Source organism: Limanda limanda, chromosome 5, assembly GCF_963576545.1.
Source record: "Limanda limanda chromosome 5, fLimLim1.1, whole genome shotgun sequence".
Lineage (NCBI taxonomy): Eukaryota > Metazoa > Chordata > Actinopteri > Pleuronectiformes > Pleuronectidae > Limanda > Limanda limanda.
Genome location: NC_083640.1, coordinates 25961369 through 25977911, shown reverse-complemented (window position 1 = coordinate 25977911; position 16543 = coordinate 25961369). Strand labels below are relative to the sequence as shown.

General features: G+C 43.7%; 1 protein-coding gene across 1 annotated transcript in view; it reads left to right on the top strand.

Moving 5' to 3' along the window:
* LOC133002192 (citron Rho-interacting kinase) overlaps window positions 1–16543 on the top strand; it is a 46328-nt gene that overhangs the window by 328 nt on the left and 29457 nt on the right. The window contains exons 3-7 of the mRNA XM_061071959.1: window positions 995–1138; window positions 1432–1551; window positions 15457–15624; window positions 15793–15846; window positions 16007–16060. Of these exons, the coding sequence (XP_060927942.1) occupies window positions 995–1138; window positions 1432–1551; window positions 15457–15624; window positions 15793–15846; window positions 16007–16060 (540 nt within the window). The remainder of the gene's footprint in view (window positions 1–994; window positions 1139–1431; window positions 1552–15456; window positions 15625–15792; window positions 15847–16006; window positions 16061–16543) is intronic.

The following is a 16543-nucleotide window of genomic DNA, read 5'->3' as shown; positions in this document are numbered from 1 at the left end:
AATCGGTAGCAGAGAGCTAAGCAATAACAAAGTGAACCTAGTGAACCAAGTAAACCAAGTGAGGATTGAACCTTGATTCACTTAATTTAAGACCTACCTACATCAAAGGATCAAAGGATCAAAGGACATAATTCCTATATGTACATTTGTGCCTTTGATCTGAACCAACCGTATCCATGGCAACAATACACCATAATAAGATTTAAAAATAAAACTAGAAATTAAAGCCCTCAAAAAGCCAATTGATTTGCCTGAAAAAAATAAATAATAATCCTTACAATTTCAATAGGGCCTCACTGTCTGTCAGTGCCTGTCAGCGCTCAGGCCCTAATAAAGCGTACACAACTACCATAGCACTACCATAACAGTATTCTACAGTAGGGGACATAATTAAATGCTCGAACTTTGCCATTCAACCAATCACACACACACACAAACACACACACACACACACACACACACACACACACACACACACACACACACACACACACACACACACACACACACACACACACACATTTGTACTTCTAGCTCAGTAAGGATACTCATTGGCATAATGCATTCCCTAGACCCTTACCCTAACCCTAACCATCCAAACTAAATGCCTAACCTTAACCCTAAAACCAAGTCTAAACTCTTAAACAGCCCTGAAATGAGGACCTGTCGAATTGTCCTCACTTTCCAAAAATGTCCTCACTCTGTAGGGTCTATGCTTCAAATGGTCCTCACAAAGATGTAAGTACAGGAACACATATTCATACAGTGCATCTATGTGCAGCACTTCCTCTGTCACACATCATTCATATACTGTCAGCACAGCCATCAGGGGCAATTTGGGGTTCAGTGTCTTGCCCAAGGACACTTGAGACACACAAAATGGATTGATTCGCAGACACTCTGCTCTACCTTCTGGTCTATAGCTACATAACGCTGTAATTTTGTTAAATATGGGCATCACAGAGAGAGAAGTTTTGTCCGTGCTTGTTTCCAGGTTGAGCAGGAGATCTCACCTGTCCACAGGAAGATGTCTGACCTTGAGTCAGTGCTGCAGCAGAAGGATGTTGAGTTGAAGGCCTCAGAGACCCAGAGGACTATCCTGGAACAGGATCTGGCGACCTATATCACAGAATGCAGTGTGAGTAAACCTGGACTTACTACGGCGGACACCATATAAACTGTTGTGTGTGTGAGTGTGTTTGTCTGATAGCACAGATATTGCTAGAAACACCTCCCAGCCTAATTCAATCCAACAGCATGTCCCCCCAAAATGGACATACATTAAAATCAGCAGCTTCAGCAAGTTCAACAAACAACTTTTTAAGGAGTCATTGCAGGGCTCCTAACGTATATAAGAATGCATCTCTTTCTGTTCACTGTCTGTGTCTGTATCTAACAAACTGATTGAACATGTGAATGTTTTGGTTGCAGAGTCTGAAGCGTAGTTTGGAACAGGCTAGAATGGAGGTGTCACAGGAGGATGATAAAGCGCTGCAGCTCCTCCATGACATACGCGAACAGAGCAACAAGCTTCAGGAGATAAAAGAGCAGGTAAGACATCATCTTAGGTGTTATCTTGGTGGGTCTGTGGGCTGAGATACATAACCTTAACTCCTGAAGTCGTGAAGTTGTGTTCATTTGATGATTTTTTCAAACTGTTTGTGTAAATAGGGCAGCATTTTTCTTTTTTAATTACCTCTGCCAATGAGGTTATTTTTTCACCCCTGTCCATGTTTTGGGGGATGGTTTGTGTTTGTTAGCAAGATTACAAAAGAACAACTGTGCTGATTTCCACAGAACTTGGTTAAAGGTTGCAATATGGGTCAGAGAAGAACCCATTAAATTGTGGTACATATCTGAATTGGGTGGATCCAGGAATTTTTGTCTCTTTCTTAGACATTGTGAGATAGTGAATAATAATTTCTCATGGAATAATTCATGGATCTTGATGACAAAAATCAGGCACAATCTGGGAACTGATATCTATGAGTGTGTGAAATATCCTGCAGCTTGATTGAATTTGAGAAGACTGTTGGGCTTTTGCAGAGGAATACACTCTTCTGAGTGCAATTTTAGTTTTAGCTGATTTCTCACTGATTTCTCACTTATTTAATTATATACTTGCTGTAATGAGTACTGTATGTAATGCATAAGGTAGAAGTGTCAAAAATAATTACCTCTTTGAAAAGAAGCAAATTATTATTTCATAATGGCAGTCAGAGGAAGCAGGTCAGATCACCAGGCTGCCTCAGTGATTTTTGACGGTTGTCGGGGCAAAGTGTTAATTAGATAGCTTGTGATGTTGCAACCCCACCATTCTATATCAGAGCAGTCGGTATAGCATTAAACACTTAGCTCATGTTCAGAAATGCCTAATTACTGCCAACAGTACTGTAACAACACATTCCTGTAGATTCATGCTGCACAACATCAGGAGAATACGCCCCCTTCCCACTCAGAAGGCAGCGCAGGTTCTGGTCCAGGCCCTGGTCATCTCACGCCTAGACTATTGTAACTCTCGCCTGGCAGGTCTACCTGCTGGCGCCATCCGACCTCTGCAGCTCATCCAGAATGCAGCACTAACTCACACTACTCCGCTCCTCCGCTCCCTTCACTGGTTACCAGTGGCTGCCCGAATCCGTCTCAAAACACTTGTACTTGCATACCGTGCTGCGAACGGATTCAGTCCAGTCTACATCCAGGACATAGTCAAACTTCACCCCAGCCCATTCACTCCGCTCTGTGCTCTGCTCTTCGCTTCTCCCTCACTGCGAGGGACAGCAAACCACTCAACAAAATCAGGACTGTTTGCTGTCCTGGCTCCTAAATGGTGGAATGAGCTCCCCAATGACATCAGGACAGCAGAAAGTCAACGCATCTTCTGCTGCAAACTAAAATCACACCTCTTCTGACTATACCTTGAATAAAAGTTTAAACTAACAATTTTGTGGCACTTAAATGGCATTTACTTATAGCACTGTGTAGTTTGGCTTTCTTAAAGAAATTGTACTTTCTTGATTCTTGTTGTTCTGGGTTTGTACCTTCGGGGTTGATGCATTTATTGCAAGTCGCTTTGGATAAAAGTGTCAGCTAAATGAAATGTAATGTGTCTGTGCCCTATAATTATTTAAATTATTTCTTCGATTTTTTAGTTATCCTAAACGTTTTTTTACAACCCAGAGATGTTAAAACAGCATTCAGGTCATATCATGTTTTAATGAAAAAGTTTGTTTTGAAATTCAACTTGCGATAAATTATAAATGTGTTTATTTGCAAGAAAACTAAGTTCGCCACATTTCTCGGGCAGATTATGCAACCTGTAGTTTTCTACATAAAGTATAAAGACATTATTAAGTGGTGCTGGCAGGGTCTACTCATTGTGCATGTCCCCAGAATCAGTCGTGTTATTAATGTAGAAGGAGACAGGGGGAGCTTTGCTGTTCATGCAGCCCTTAATTATTAAAAACAAATGTGATGAGTGAGTGGCTGTGTGGCAGCACCACGTGACACAGTGTTGCCGGCTGTGAGAATTAAGCTGTTCCACAACTGACAGTTTAGGACAACATATAAAAAGCTTGAGAAATCATCTCGCCTGCATGATGCACCACTTTTTCTTAAAAAGGTAATAGAAAGCATGCAATTTTCCTCAGCCTACACTAGTGCTGGTTACCAAGCACTGAATACATCGTGCAATGGTTGCTATGGCGACGAGAGCCATATACCTTCGAGTGAAGAGAGCAGCGATGCAGTGGGCAGGCTGTCGTGACGAGGTGCCGAGGCTCATACTGTTTGAGAAACAGAATTTTTGACCATCACTAAATACACTGCAGCACGGTTTCCTCACTGGAAGAAGGCTCTGGGTTTTAACCTCATGGCTGGCTTGGGTCTTTCTGTGTGGAGTGGGCATGTTCTCATGTCTGTGTGGGTTTCCTCAGGGTGCTACGGCTTTCTCCACAGTCCAAAGACATGCAGCTTAGGTTAATTGGAGCCTCTAAATTGCCCGTGTTACACTGACAAACTGTTTGGGTTGTTCCTCACCTCTCGCCCCATTGCCAGATGGGATTAGCTCCAGCCCCCAAGACCCTTTAAAGGATGCTATGAATAAGCAGTATATCTATTGGATGGATTCCTTTTTTTTAGGTTTAACAAAGTGATTGCCAGACTTTATACTTTCTATGTGAACTGCAAACCTGGGAAAGGGGATAGAGAGCCTGTTCATGCCTCATGCTTGTTTGACCCATTGGTAATCCTTCAAAGATGAGTTAGAGGATGTTGCTGGATAAAATATGTTGAGGTGAGCGATCAGGGCATTGCTATGCAATTTTAACCTGAGCATGTTGCTATTTATAGCTGATAAGCTGAGTATAAGTTTTTATTCAGCATTACACTTTTGTGGGCAGCCACACAGAGTAGCCACAATTTGTACAAATACAGATCAAAGTGTGCCTGTAGGCTTTCTAATACAAGTTGAACTCAGTGTCAGCAGAACTGAACAACTTGTAACTAGATGTGTATAACTTTGCAGACTTAAAAAGAAAAAAATCTACAGATAAATAATGATTAAAACAAAAACCATCTGTGTTTTGTAATTTATGAGGATAGCTGATCCCTATTATCTGTCCTATGTTCGCATTGGTGCCTCTCAGTAGGGTGTTTATGCCAGCTAAATCCAGTATTTCATCTCAAAAAGCATCTGTCTCCCACGCACTGTCATATGACTGCAGTGTTTATCATTTTTATGCAGAGCCCATGCAGTGTGGATCAACAAACAGTAGAGATGTGGGATTGATTAATTTTTTTAGGGAAAATCAATTTGTGCCAAGCCATTAAGACCAGAAGAATTAGCAAAGAGACAATTAAAACTGACTGTAAGTGCACTGGATCTAAAGAAGCGGTGTATATCGTATGGATTTGAAACGTCTATACTTTATTATCTCATAATGAGAGTACAACATAGATGAATTAAAGTTAGATGTGAAAGTGCCAACCAGCCATCAAATCCTCCATGTTCAAAGAACTAACACCAGTGAGGTTCCTAGTTACAGAGCACATCCTTGTATAGCTTTTTCTTGGATCACTCCCTGCAGTCAGTTGACGTATCATACTGCATCCTACAGCATTGGAGTGATTGGTTCATTAAAACCAGTCTCTGTGTGGCTCCAGAGTCAGAGACAGATTGTCTAGAAGCACCATTGCATCTTTGTAGCCCGTGTCCTTCCACCCTCTTGTGCTCATATTGAACTGCTCCTTGATTTATGCAATAGCAGAAAATGAGACACTTGTCTGCTGACCACTGGACGCTGGTTCAGAAAAGAAACATGCTCTTCCCACCCACCTGTCTTAACACTACAGCTAACCAACAGGTTCACTTTCCTGGATGAATTTCCTGCTCTATATCCTCACTTCTGGAGCTCTCACCCGTCCCATGTGTTTACCTGTCTAAAGCTCCTGCTTCTAAGCTGCCTTCTCTTTCCCCTTTGATTAAAACTGACTCCACCATCAGAGATGTTTAAGAGAGATTTGATAAAACTGGTTGCACCTCAGGTGGAAATGTTTGTGATATAACGGATACAACTTCCAACTATCAATAACTCATCCCTAAGCAGAAGCTTTTATTATTCAGTTCTGTACAAACAAGATGCCCATTCAGCAGTCTGAGCTATTGCAGCAGAACTCTGTATGATCAGCTGAGACATGCAGTGTAGTTCCTGGACAATTTTCATATCAATTCTGGAAATGCCAAGACTTTTCTAAAAGAGATTTTCCAGCTATAGTTTTTTTTTATATCATACATGCACACCGCAAATTGTTTTTCTAGTCCAAACTCCTAGAAACCGACTATTTGGTCCTCCAAGCCCTTTAACTCATTGCATCACTGTCAATTCCGTGTCAGTCTCTGCTAGGATCAACAAGCCCCACTCCCCCTATACACTATATCAGTGCAAATATTTAGTAGTAGTACTCAAGTTGTATCCTAACTCCTACAACAAAACTAGTGCTTCCAACACTGACAATCTACTCCTTACTTCATCTAATCACACAGAGACTTTTCTGCATACTCCCAAGCACCTGTCGCAAAAATGTAATTTCAGATGTCCTGCTGTACAAACCTTCATATTCCACATTCCATTTGTCAATGTCTCACAGAAACCTGGCAAAGACCTGTTTGAAATGATTGCTTTTTTTATATTAATGTCCTCAAAAAGACACATTTTCTAACTTGAATTATTGACTGTGGCAGGCGACCTGGCTGTGAAATGTCTCGTTAAATACCAATAGTATGTCAAAAGGAGACCCAAATATTCCTTCTATAATCTGTCAGAGTTAAACTCCTCTTCCTCAGATCTCCATTTTACATGGCTAAACCAAAGGTTTAAATTGCGCAATAGTTTTCCCCTTAATTAATATGTTTAAAACTTGTCTGCAGACTTGTTTCTTTAACCTTTGTCAGGTTTTCAGTTTTGTAATATTCTCTATGGATACATTGACTTGATTCTTCATGACCTTCATAGGCACATTGCTATTGTTCTTGCTGCATTACTGCCCACCACCTGTCATTTCACAGTGGCTGAGCACCTGTTTGCTAACAGTCACTGTTTTCTGTTGACAGTGGTTACTGTGGCAGATATTTCCCACTCACAATTCTTAGTCATTTTTAAAAAAATGGGTCCTTGATTTCAAACAAAAGAAGACAAAGGCAAGGCGCTCATTTCTAGCCAACAATCAGTTTTACCAGCTGAAATGACACCTGTCAGAATGCATCAGCTGTAGCTTGCTAGCTAAAAGAGCTGTAATATTAGCTCTATGATTTGGTTAAAGATGCTGTCTTTGCTGAAGGTTTCTCGCTGTCTCATTTTAAAACGAGATCAACCTTAAAAGAGTCTTAAAGAGCTCCAGAAAATTGCATGAATAGAACTTTGCTAATCCGGGTTCAGCTGGAGCCTTTCTGTGTTTGAATGTCCTATCCTTGTCTGTGTGGGTTTCCTCAGGGTACTCGGTCTTCCTCACACAGCCCAAAGACACACAAGTTGGAGTTAATTGGAGACTCTATATGAGCATATATGTGAGCGTGCATGGTTGTATCTGTAGGTTGTTCCTGTGATGCTATAGCAACTGTGGCATCACAAGAGGGCGGGTTATAGAGGGGCGTTATGTGACTCATCAGGAGAGTGGCTACATCCCCACAAGATGGATGCCGGGGGAACTGCATCTCCCAGAAGGCACGGCTGGGGGAGGTGCCAAGGCCTCAGCCCTCATTAAAGCTGGAGCTCAGGTGTGGGAGCGAGAGAGGGGAACAAAGGAGTGGAGACCAGCCACAAGCAAGGAGCAGGAGACGTGGAGGAAAATCCCTTGGACAGGATCCCACTGAAGAAGCAAGTGGATGGAGGACAACTAAGGACCAGTGGATGAACTTTATGCTTTGCTTCAGGAAAGACTTTTTGTTATTTAATAAACCGACTTTTGTTTAAAACCCTTATTTTGACTTCTCTACTTCTGTGACGCACAGCCCTACACCCTGCTAAGTGGTTCAAACCCTGATGATACCACATGTGGTGGAGGATGCGGGCAGTGGGCGTAAGTGCGAATGAGCAGAAGTGACGGAATTGACGCTTTAGTTCAACTTTTTTCAGAACTTCACACAGCTGATCCCGAAAACAACATGGAGCAATTGTTGCAGCTGCTGGCGGAGGGCCAGAGAGCCCAACAGGAAATGAACACGGCTTTGCCAGGTCATCACCCCGGGCAAGTGACTTCCTTTCTAAGTTGGGAGTGACGGATGATGTTGAAGCTTACCTCCATGCTTTCGAGGCCACAGCCGCTCGAGAGGGGTGGGCGAAGACACAATGGGTAGGGATTGTGGCTCCCTTTCTGTCTGTCTAAAAGCTTTTCGTGATGTAGAAGGGACGATTGGGCAGGACTATGATAAGTTAAGGGAGGAGATACTAAGCCGCCAGGGCCTTACCAAGTTTAGTTTAGCGCAACGGTTCCATGAGTGGACATTTCAAACAGGGGCAACCCCAAGGTCACAATTACATGAGTTAACCAGAGTAACAAACAGGTGGCTGGATCCGGAAAAAAACAGTCCAGCAGCCATTGTAGAGATCCTTCTCATCGACCGATATTTAAGAGCCCTGCCGTTTGATGCTAAAAAGGTTATCAGCCAGCAGAAGATAACAACCACCATGCAGTTAGTAGAAGCCGTAGAACAGTATCAAGCAGCCATGGATATGCTTCGTCTCACCCGGAAAGAACCAACAGCTCCGGTGCCTGTTCGGCGTAGTGGAATTCGACCTGGAGTTACTCCACAGGGTAGTGCTCCTGCTAGCCCACAGAGAAGGGTGCTTAACCCGTTTCAACAGCAACGAGGATCCTCAAACCCAGACCCTCGGCAGTGCTTCCGCTGCGGCCAAATAGGACATATCTCGTGGCAGTGTGACAAGCCGGACGAGCCAATGCCCACAGCTGCGTCCTCCAGCAGTCTACACGCCAACTTTGCTGCTCTCCTTGGGGAAAGTGCAGACTGCAGACCGACCTGCCCCGTAACTGTGAATCAACGGGATGTAGAAGCCTTGCTCGATTCGGGAAGTGCCCGAACACTAGTCAAGGAGTCCGTCCTGGAAGCCTCACCTCTTGCTCAAAGTGAACACGTCCCAGTCGTTTGTGTACATGGGGACACTCGTGAGTATCCAACCGCCAGGGTGAGGCTGACAACTACCAAAGGCACATTTAATGTTATAGTGGGGGTAATTAAGAACCTCCCTGTCCCCGTCCTGATCGGTCGAGATTGCCCAGCCTTCTCCATGCTGTGGAAAGAGGCAGAAAAGAGGCGTGAGCTAGAACCACGAAAACGTAAGTTTCCAGGCAAAAAAAGCTAACAAGTCAGGGGTCAATTCTTCCAAGCCATGCGATTCCTCATCTGTTGTAGCTCAAGTTCTTGCAGCAGACTCCAGTGGTGGGGAGTCAGAACCAGAAGAGCCGGCCGACTCAGAGCTGCAACCCGGACCAAGTGATGATGAGGCTTTGGATGTGGAAGTGAAACCCCCTCTGAAAGGTCAGTTTGGTACTGCGCAAATACAGGACCTTACCCTAAATAATGCTCTTAAGAATGTCCAGGTTGTAGAGGGAACCCTGGTGGGACCTAGGCTAACTATTTCATTCCCTCACTTCGCAGTCAAGAATGGTCTCTTGTATCAGGTCATTAAATGTCAGGATAAAGTGGTGTAACAACTTCTGGTGCCAAAACCTCACCGTCCAACGGTTATGCAGTTAGCTCATACGCACATACTAGGGGCTCACTTGGGGGTGGATAAAACCAAAGAGAGAATATTACAGAGGTTCTGTTGGCCAGGTATTCACAGGGAGGTAGAGAATTTCTGTCGCAGTTGCCCCGAGTGCCAGGTCACTGCTCCAAAACCAAGATACAGGAGTCCTCTCATTCCCTTACCCATTATAGAGACTCCTTTCGAAAAGGTGGGGCTGGATATTGTAGGGCCACTACCCAAGAGTGCTCGAGGCCATCAGTATATCCTTGTCCTGATGGACTACGCAACCAGGTATCCAGAAGCCATCCCCCTTAGAAAAGCTAATGCTAAGCAAATAGCACATGAGCTATTCCTCTTCAGCACTAGGGTAGGGTTACCAAAAGTAATACTGACTGACCACGGGACTCCCTTTATGTCCCGTGTCATGAGACAGTGGTGTGCCCTGCTGCGGGTGAAACAGGTCCGAACCTCTGTATACCATCCCCAGACAGATGGATTAGTCGAGAGGTTCAACAAAACTCTTAAAACCATGCTAAGGAAGGCAGTCGGCCAAGATGGAAGGAATTGGGATCAGCTCATCCCCTACCTCCTGTTTGCAGTTAGGGAAGTCCCACAGTCCTCCACTGGGTTTTCGCCCTTTGACCTGCTGTATTCACACAAACCCAGGGGACTGCTAGACATCGCCAAAGAGACCTGGGAGGAACAACCATGTCCCCATAGGACCATGATTGAACACGTGACGGCAATGCGCACCCGAATGGCCGCCATATTTCCCATTGTGAAGGAGCACATGGAAAAAGCCCAGAGAGATCAAAGAGCTGTGTATGACAGAACAGCCCAACCCAGGGAGTTCCAACCCGGTGACAGGGTCTTAGTTCTGGTTCCCACCGTGGAATGTAAATTCTTGGCTACCTGGCAAGGTCCATACGAAGTCATCGAGAAGGTGGGGGAAGTTAATTACAGAGTACGACAACCCGGAAAGCGTAAAGGTGAGCAGATATACCATGTTAACATCTTGAAATAATGGCATGACAGAGAGACATTGTTTACTGGCTGTTTCCCAAAGGAGCAAAGAGAATTAGCCCGGGAAGCAGTGAGTTTTGGTCCCGAACTTTCCCCTCACCAGCTACAGCAGGCAAAGGAGCTGGTGGAAGGCAACCAAGATGTTTTCTCCTCCCTCCCGGGCTGCACACACCTGGTGGAGCATGAAGTACGCACGCCGGAAGGAAAAACCGTAAACCAAAGGCCGTATCGGGTACCAGAGGCCCGCAGGAAAGTGATTGAGGAAGAGGTAAGAAAGATGTTGGAACTGAATGTCATTGAAGAGTCAAAGAGTGCCTGGTCAAGCCCTATCGTCCTGGTGGCCAAGCCTGATAACACAGTACGTTTCTGTAATGACTTTAGAAAGCTGAATGCTGTGTCTGAATTTGATGCCTACTCCATGCCTCGTGTTGACGAACTCATTGAAAGCCTGGGTAATGCCCGGTTCATAACTACTCTTGATCTCACAAAAGGATATTGGCAGGTTCCGTTGGCAGCAGAGGCAAAGGAAAAAACAGCCTTCGCCACGCCGGGAGGTCTCTGGCAGTATCGGATAATGCCTTTTGGTTTGGCCGGAGCACCTGCAAGCTTCCAACGCTTAATGGATCAGGTACTAAAACCTCATAAAGACTATGCTTCTGCGTATTTAGATGACGTCGTGATCCAGAGTCCTGATTGGGATAGTCACTTGCCTCGGGTGAAGAAGGTCCTGGAGTCCATAAGAGAAGCAGGTTTGACAGCGAACCCCAAAAAATGCAAGCTGGCCTACAGTGAGACAAACTACCTGGGGTTTACCATTGGCCGAGGCCTCGTCAAGCCACAGGAGGCGAACTTGCTGCCATCCAAGAGTGGCCCATCCCATTGACAAAGAAGCAGGTGAGATCGTTTTTAGGCCTGGCAAATTATTACAGACGATTCATCCCTGAGTTTGCTGGGATAGCTGCTCCACTCACAGACCTGACCACAAAGAAGCACTCGAGGATGGTGAAGTGGACCCCGGAAGCAGAGGAAGCATTTGGCAATCTCAAGAGGGCCTTATGTTCAAAACCAGTCCTTACGGCTCCGAACTTCAGTAAGGAGTTTGTGGTCCATGCAGATGCCTCTGAGGTGGGGCTGGGTGCTGTCCTGTCCCAGATCCATGAGGGTGAGGAACATCCAGTTCTTTATTTGAGTCCTAAGTTGCTGCCAAGAGAGAGGAACTATGCCACCGTCGAGAAAGAAGGTTTAGCGATAAAGTGGGCCCTAGAAACACTCAAATACTATCTGTTGGGGAGGAGGTTCACTCTAGTAACGGATCATGCTCCATTACAGTGGATGGCCAAAAACAAAGAATCTAACAGTAGAGTAACTAGGTGGTTTTTAGCCCTGCAACCTTTTAACTTCTCTGTCATTCACAGGCCCGGTCGTAGTCATGGAAACGCTGACGCACTATCCCGCCGTGATGCCTTTTGGGCCTCGTTCACCCTGCCGAGGACGTCAGGTCCGAGGGGAGGGATGTGTGGCATCACAAGAGGGCGGGTTATAGAGGGGCGTTATGTGACTCATCAGGAGAGTGGCTACATCCCCACAAGATGGATGCCGGGGGAACTGCATCTCCCAGAAGGCACGGCTGGGGGAGGTGCCAAGGCCTCAGCCCTCATTAAAGCTGGAGCTCAGGTGTGGGAGCGAGAGAGGGGAACAAAGGAGTGGAGACCAGCCACAAGCAAGGAGCAGGAGACGTGGAGGAAAATCCCTTGGACAGGATCCCACTGAAGAAGCAAGTGGATGGAGGACAACTAAGGACCAGTGGATGAACTTTTTGCTTTGCTTCAGGAAAGACTTTTTGTTATTTAATAAACCGACTTTTGTTTAAAACCCTTATTTTGACTTCTCTACTTCTGTGACGCACAGCCCCACACCCTGCTAAGTGGTTCAAACCCTGATGATACCACACAACATATCCAGGGTAAATTTTATATCAATATGCAGTTCAATCAATCATTTATAGGCTCTACATAGAATGGTGGACACAATGTAGACAACTACAGTATATAAGTTACATTTATACAAGTAGATAAAAGATATGAGATTGACATTTTTAACAAAATAAACAATGAAAGTTACACAATAAAGTGTAGGTGTCTTTTTGACTGTTTTCTTCTTCATATACATTGAGAGTTTGTAATACAACATAAACTCTATTATATGGACTGTAAATAGAGGGTGTGTTTTCATACACCTACATTCATAAATATCCTCCATTACAATTCCAAATGTAATATTAAGTAAGAAAACGATTGGAGTTTATGTTCAAACCAATTTTAATTATCATACCAAAATGCATTTCTGTAAATACAGGGGAAAAACAGGTGAGTTGTCGGTGTCTGGATTTTTTAGCACAGAACATCTAGTTCTTTAAATCAAACTTGAGTCTTTGTGTGAGGAGTTCTCTTGAAGGGTGTTTATCATTAAAGGCTCCATCTCCCCTGTGACCCTACGAGGATGAGTGATATCGATAATGAAAGTATAACAGATGTTTAGTAATGAGCTAGTATGAGTGAAGTTAACAATTTTATTTTCTCTTCTCTCTTTTCAACCCTGTGTGGCTGCTTAGCTCACTTGTTTCAGAAAGACCACATATAAAGGCACAACCCTTCACAAACACACAACAGCATCAGCATGTTTCCCTTATTAGAGCCCCATGCACACTGCTGTGGCATGGGGTGAAAACCAAAGCTTGACAGGCCTGGTAGCTAAGCTCTGATTGCATAATTGGTATTTGGGTGAGAGCAGAAAGTTTAATTAGTGGAAAAACATGGTGGGGAATAATAAAATGTTCGAGTGTAGTTCAAACAATAATTTAGTGCACTAGTTTACCACCCTTACAATTTTGGACTGATCCACAGATCAAGTTAAAAGATACAACTGTCATTACTGAATCTATTAGTATATTACTATTGCTGCTACCTAACAGACAAACAAGGAAACGCAATTATGACTTTATGACTTGTTCAACATAAGTATATGATCCACAATGGATAGACTCTAACATAAGTGATGCAAGTATGTGATGCAAAAGATTGCAATTGAAGTCCTGCACTTGCAGAACAGGATAGAGAAGTAGATGTCTGCTTCTCTGTAATAAAGGAAGTGTAGGGATTAAATGCTCTGTGAGGCTTTAGGTGTTTGTTGTTGTCATATCGAAAGCTGAATTCCCTCTCCTTTAATTTTTCTCACACTGAGTCATGGTTTTGCCAAAGAATTACAGGAAATCATTATAGCTTTTACTGACTAGGAAAGTCACAGTCGGATGAAAGGTGGTTGTCGGGAGATCCAGACTGTCAATCGGATCGTTGAGGGGGAGGGCTATGGAGATAAAATAGACTCTAAATGGTTACAAATGTGTATCACATGATCTTTCAGTGAAAAATGAGACCTAAAAATGCCCAAAATGATCTGTGAGCACCGATTTTTAACTTCTTAACTTCTATTTGCTCTCCATAGTAGACACACCTGTAAGCAGCGGTGGCTTTTCTTATCTGACCCACACCGACAACTCACATATATATATTGACATTATATTGGTTAACATGAGCTGAACTGGTCAGGGAGAAAGTCTCTTCACTTAGCTCCATGGTTATATATTATGCAACCATTCATTCCTCTTCAGCAAAACTATTTTAGTTTGTTTTCACCGTGACTGATGCGTTCTATTTTACTTGTCCCAATCTGTGTTGGCGTCTCCCAGAAGGATGCTACTTTTTATCAGGCTGACAGACAGGCCAGTGTACGCTGATGAGAAGGATGAAATTATATCTATTAGGCTGTGACCAATTACTTTTAAACAGACAAGTACATTAATTGATTCTGGCTACTCAAATTATTTCTCTTTACATCCCCTCTCTTTTTACATCATAAGCGGGTTATACTTGCTACCATATTGTATATAAGTATCTCTGTAGTCGGATGAGGGACATATATATAAAGGCCCTCCTTCTAGCCTTTTAATTACATCCACTCTGCTGAGCTATTTTTATCCTGATAAGTCTGAATGCTGCTGCTCTCATGAATGATGCAGTGGCTTCCAAAAAGAACATTTTCGTCAAACGTGTTCAGCTCAAACAACACCGAGGCTGCTGGAATGTCTAACTGAACAAATAGAGTGAAGATGAATGGATGAACGGATTAAAGGGATAGTTCACAGAAAAAAGAAAATTCACTCATTATCTACTCCCCACTATGCTGGAGGGGTGGGTGAAGTGTTTGAGTCCACAAAACACTTTTTCAGGGGTAAACAGTGTAGCCGCCAAATTGACCTCTTCTTCAAACGCAATAAAACACTACATGCCTCAATACTGCTCGTGTGGTGTCATCCAAGTGTCCGCAAGTCCCGAAATTCCTATTCCACTTGAAATGGAGTCATTTACACCATGGTTTTAGCCTAAAAGTCCACTACCGGAAGTGGCGATGCTAGCTGACGTAGCCACACAAACGATCAAGCCCTTGGGTGAGAGTCTGTGCGATGTTCTGAGGTGCCTGAGTGTACGTGAACGTGCCTCAGAGGAGGCTATCAGTGAACATCTAGGCCAAAAACATGGTGTAAATCACACTGTTTCGAGTCAAATTTGAATGTCAGGTCTTGGGTGACACCACAGTAGCAGTATGGAGGCATGTTGTGTTTTTTCTGTTGTTTTATCACGTCTGTAGAAGGACTCACCATTGAGTTAAATTGTATTGGATTTGTCTGCAATGCTCTTTACCCCTGAGACTCCAGAAGTGTTTTGTGGATTCAGACACTTCACCCACCCCTCCATCGGCATAGTAAGTAGATAATGGGAGAATTTAAATTGTTCGGTGAAATATCCCTTAAAGTGATTCAAGTGCAGGTACTTTTTGGCAGTATTTATGAGTTCTGCAAAAGTGGAATCTTCTTTTCCTCGGATTTGAAATTCCTTTCCTCTCCTCTCCTCTCCTCTCCTCTCCTCTCCTCTCTTCTCCTCTCCTCTCCTCTCCTTTCCTTTCCTCTCCTCTCCTCTCCTCTCCTCTCCTCTCCTCTCCTCTCCTCTCCTCTCCTCTCCTCTCCTCTCCTCTCCTCTCCTCTCCTCTCCTCTCCTCTCCTCTCCTCTCCTCTCCTCTCCTCTCCTCTCCTCTCTTATCTGTGGTCTTTTCACAGGAATATCACGCCCAGCTGGAAGAGATGAGAGTCTCTATCAGACAGCTGGAGGAGGACCTGTCGGCTGCCCGTCGTCGTAGCGACCTGTATGAGGCGGAGCTGAAAGAGTCCCGACAGTCCAGCGAGGAGCTGAAGAGGAAGGCTGCAGACTACCACAGGATGCAGAAGGTCTACACTGCAACGAAAGCTGTTAATGATTCTCACAGTTATATGGGAACAAGTTCTGCTTTATTTGCCATAAGCTGCACATTTACATATGCAACGTAATTCTATAAGAATATACTTGCCATGATCATTTCAGGAAGGGGTCTCACTGGTCTTCCTGTATCTTTACAGGTTAAAGAGCAGGGCAGAACTGACGTAGAGGATGTGCTCACCAAGCTGGAGAAGGTAGTTTCTGATGCTCATTTAATTGGATTAAGATTTTGTAATTTGTGAGGATGGCAAAAATACATAGGACATTGACAAGTTGCATTAACCAATGATGATCATTCAGTTTCACGTATCATTAAAATGTACATGTCATGATGACCGTGTTTTTCTCATTTAGGCCAATGTTGAGCAACAGACAAAGATCCAAGATCTTCAAGAGAAGCTCACCAAGGTAGAATATTTCTGCTGGGAAGATAACTGAATAATTTATGCCAGCTTGTACTCCCGAAAGCAAGAGATCAAACAGAATTTTACACTTTATGATGAGCGAATCAACTGCATCTTCACCCTCACTGACCTCCTTTTTTTTCTCTCAGTCTGATTTGGGCTCAGGACCAAAAACAATCAAGCTGTCTCAGAAATGAGGGTTACTGTTTAATTATTGGCGTCAAGCTGTTTTTTTTTTTATTCATAAAGATTTTCAGCCTAATTCTCTTTTTCCTAGAAATAAATATTTAAAAGTACCATCAATTCTGCCAAGAACACATGAGGCTGATATTTCAGACTGGCTGAGCCACATTTAGGATTGATCTTCTTTTGACTAAATGCAAACCTCAGATATAATCAGAAGCATCAGACTTTCATAATAGTTGTGTTAAGTACTTTGTTTACTAGTAAGCACCGAATGAGCAAATGAAGAATTAGCAGTTATTTC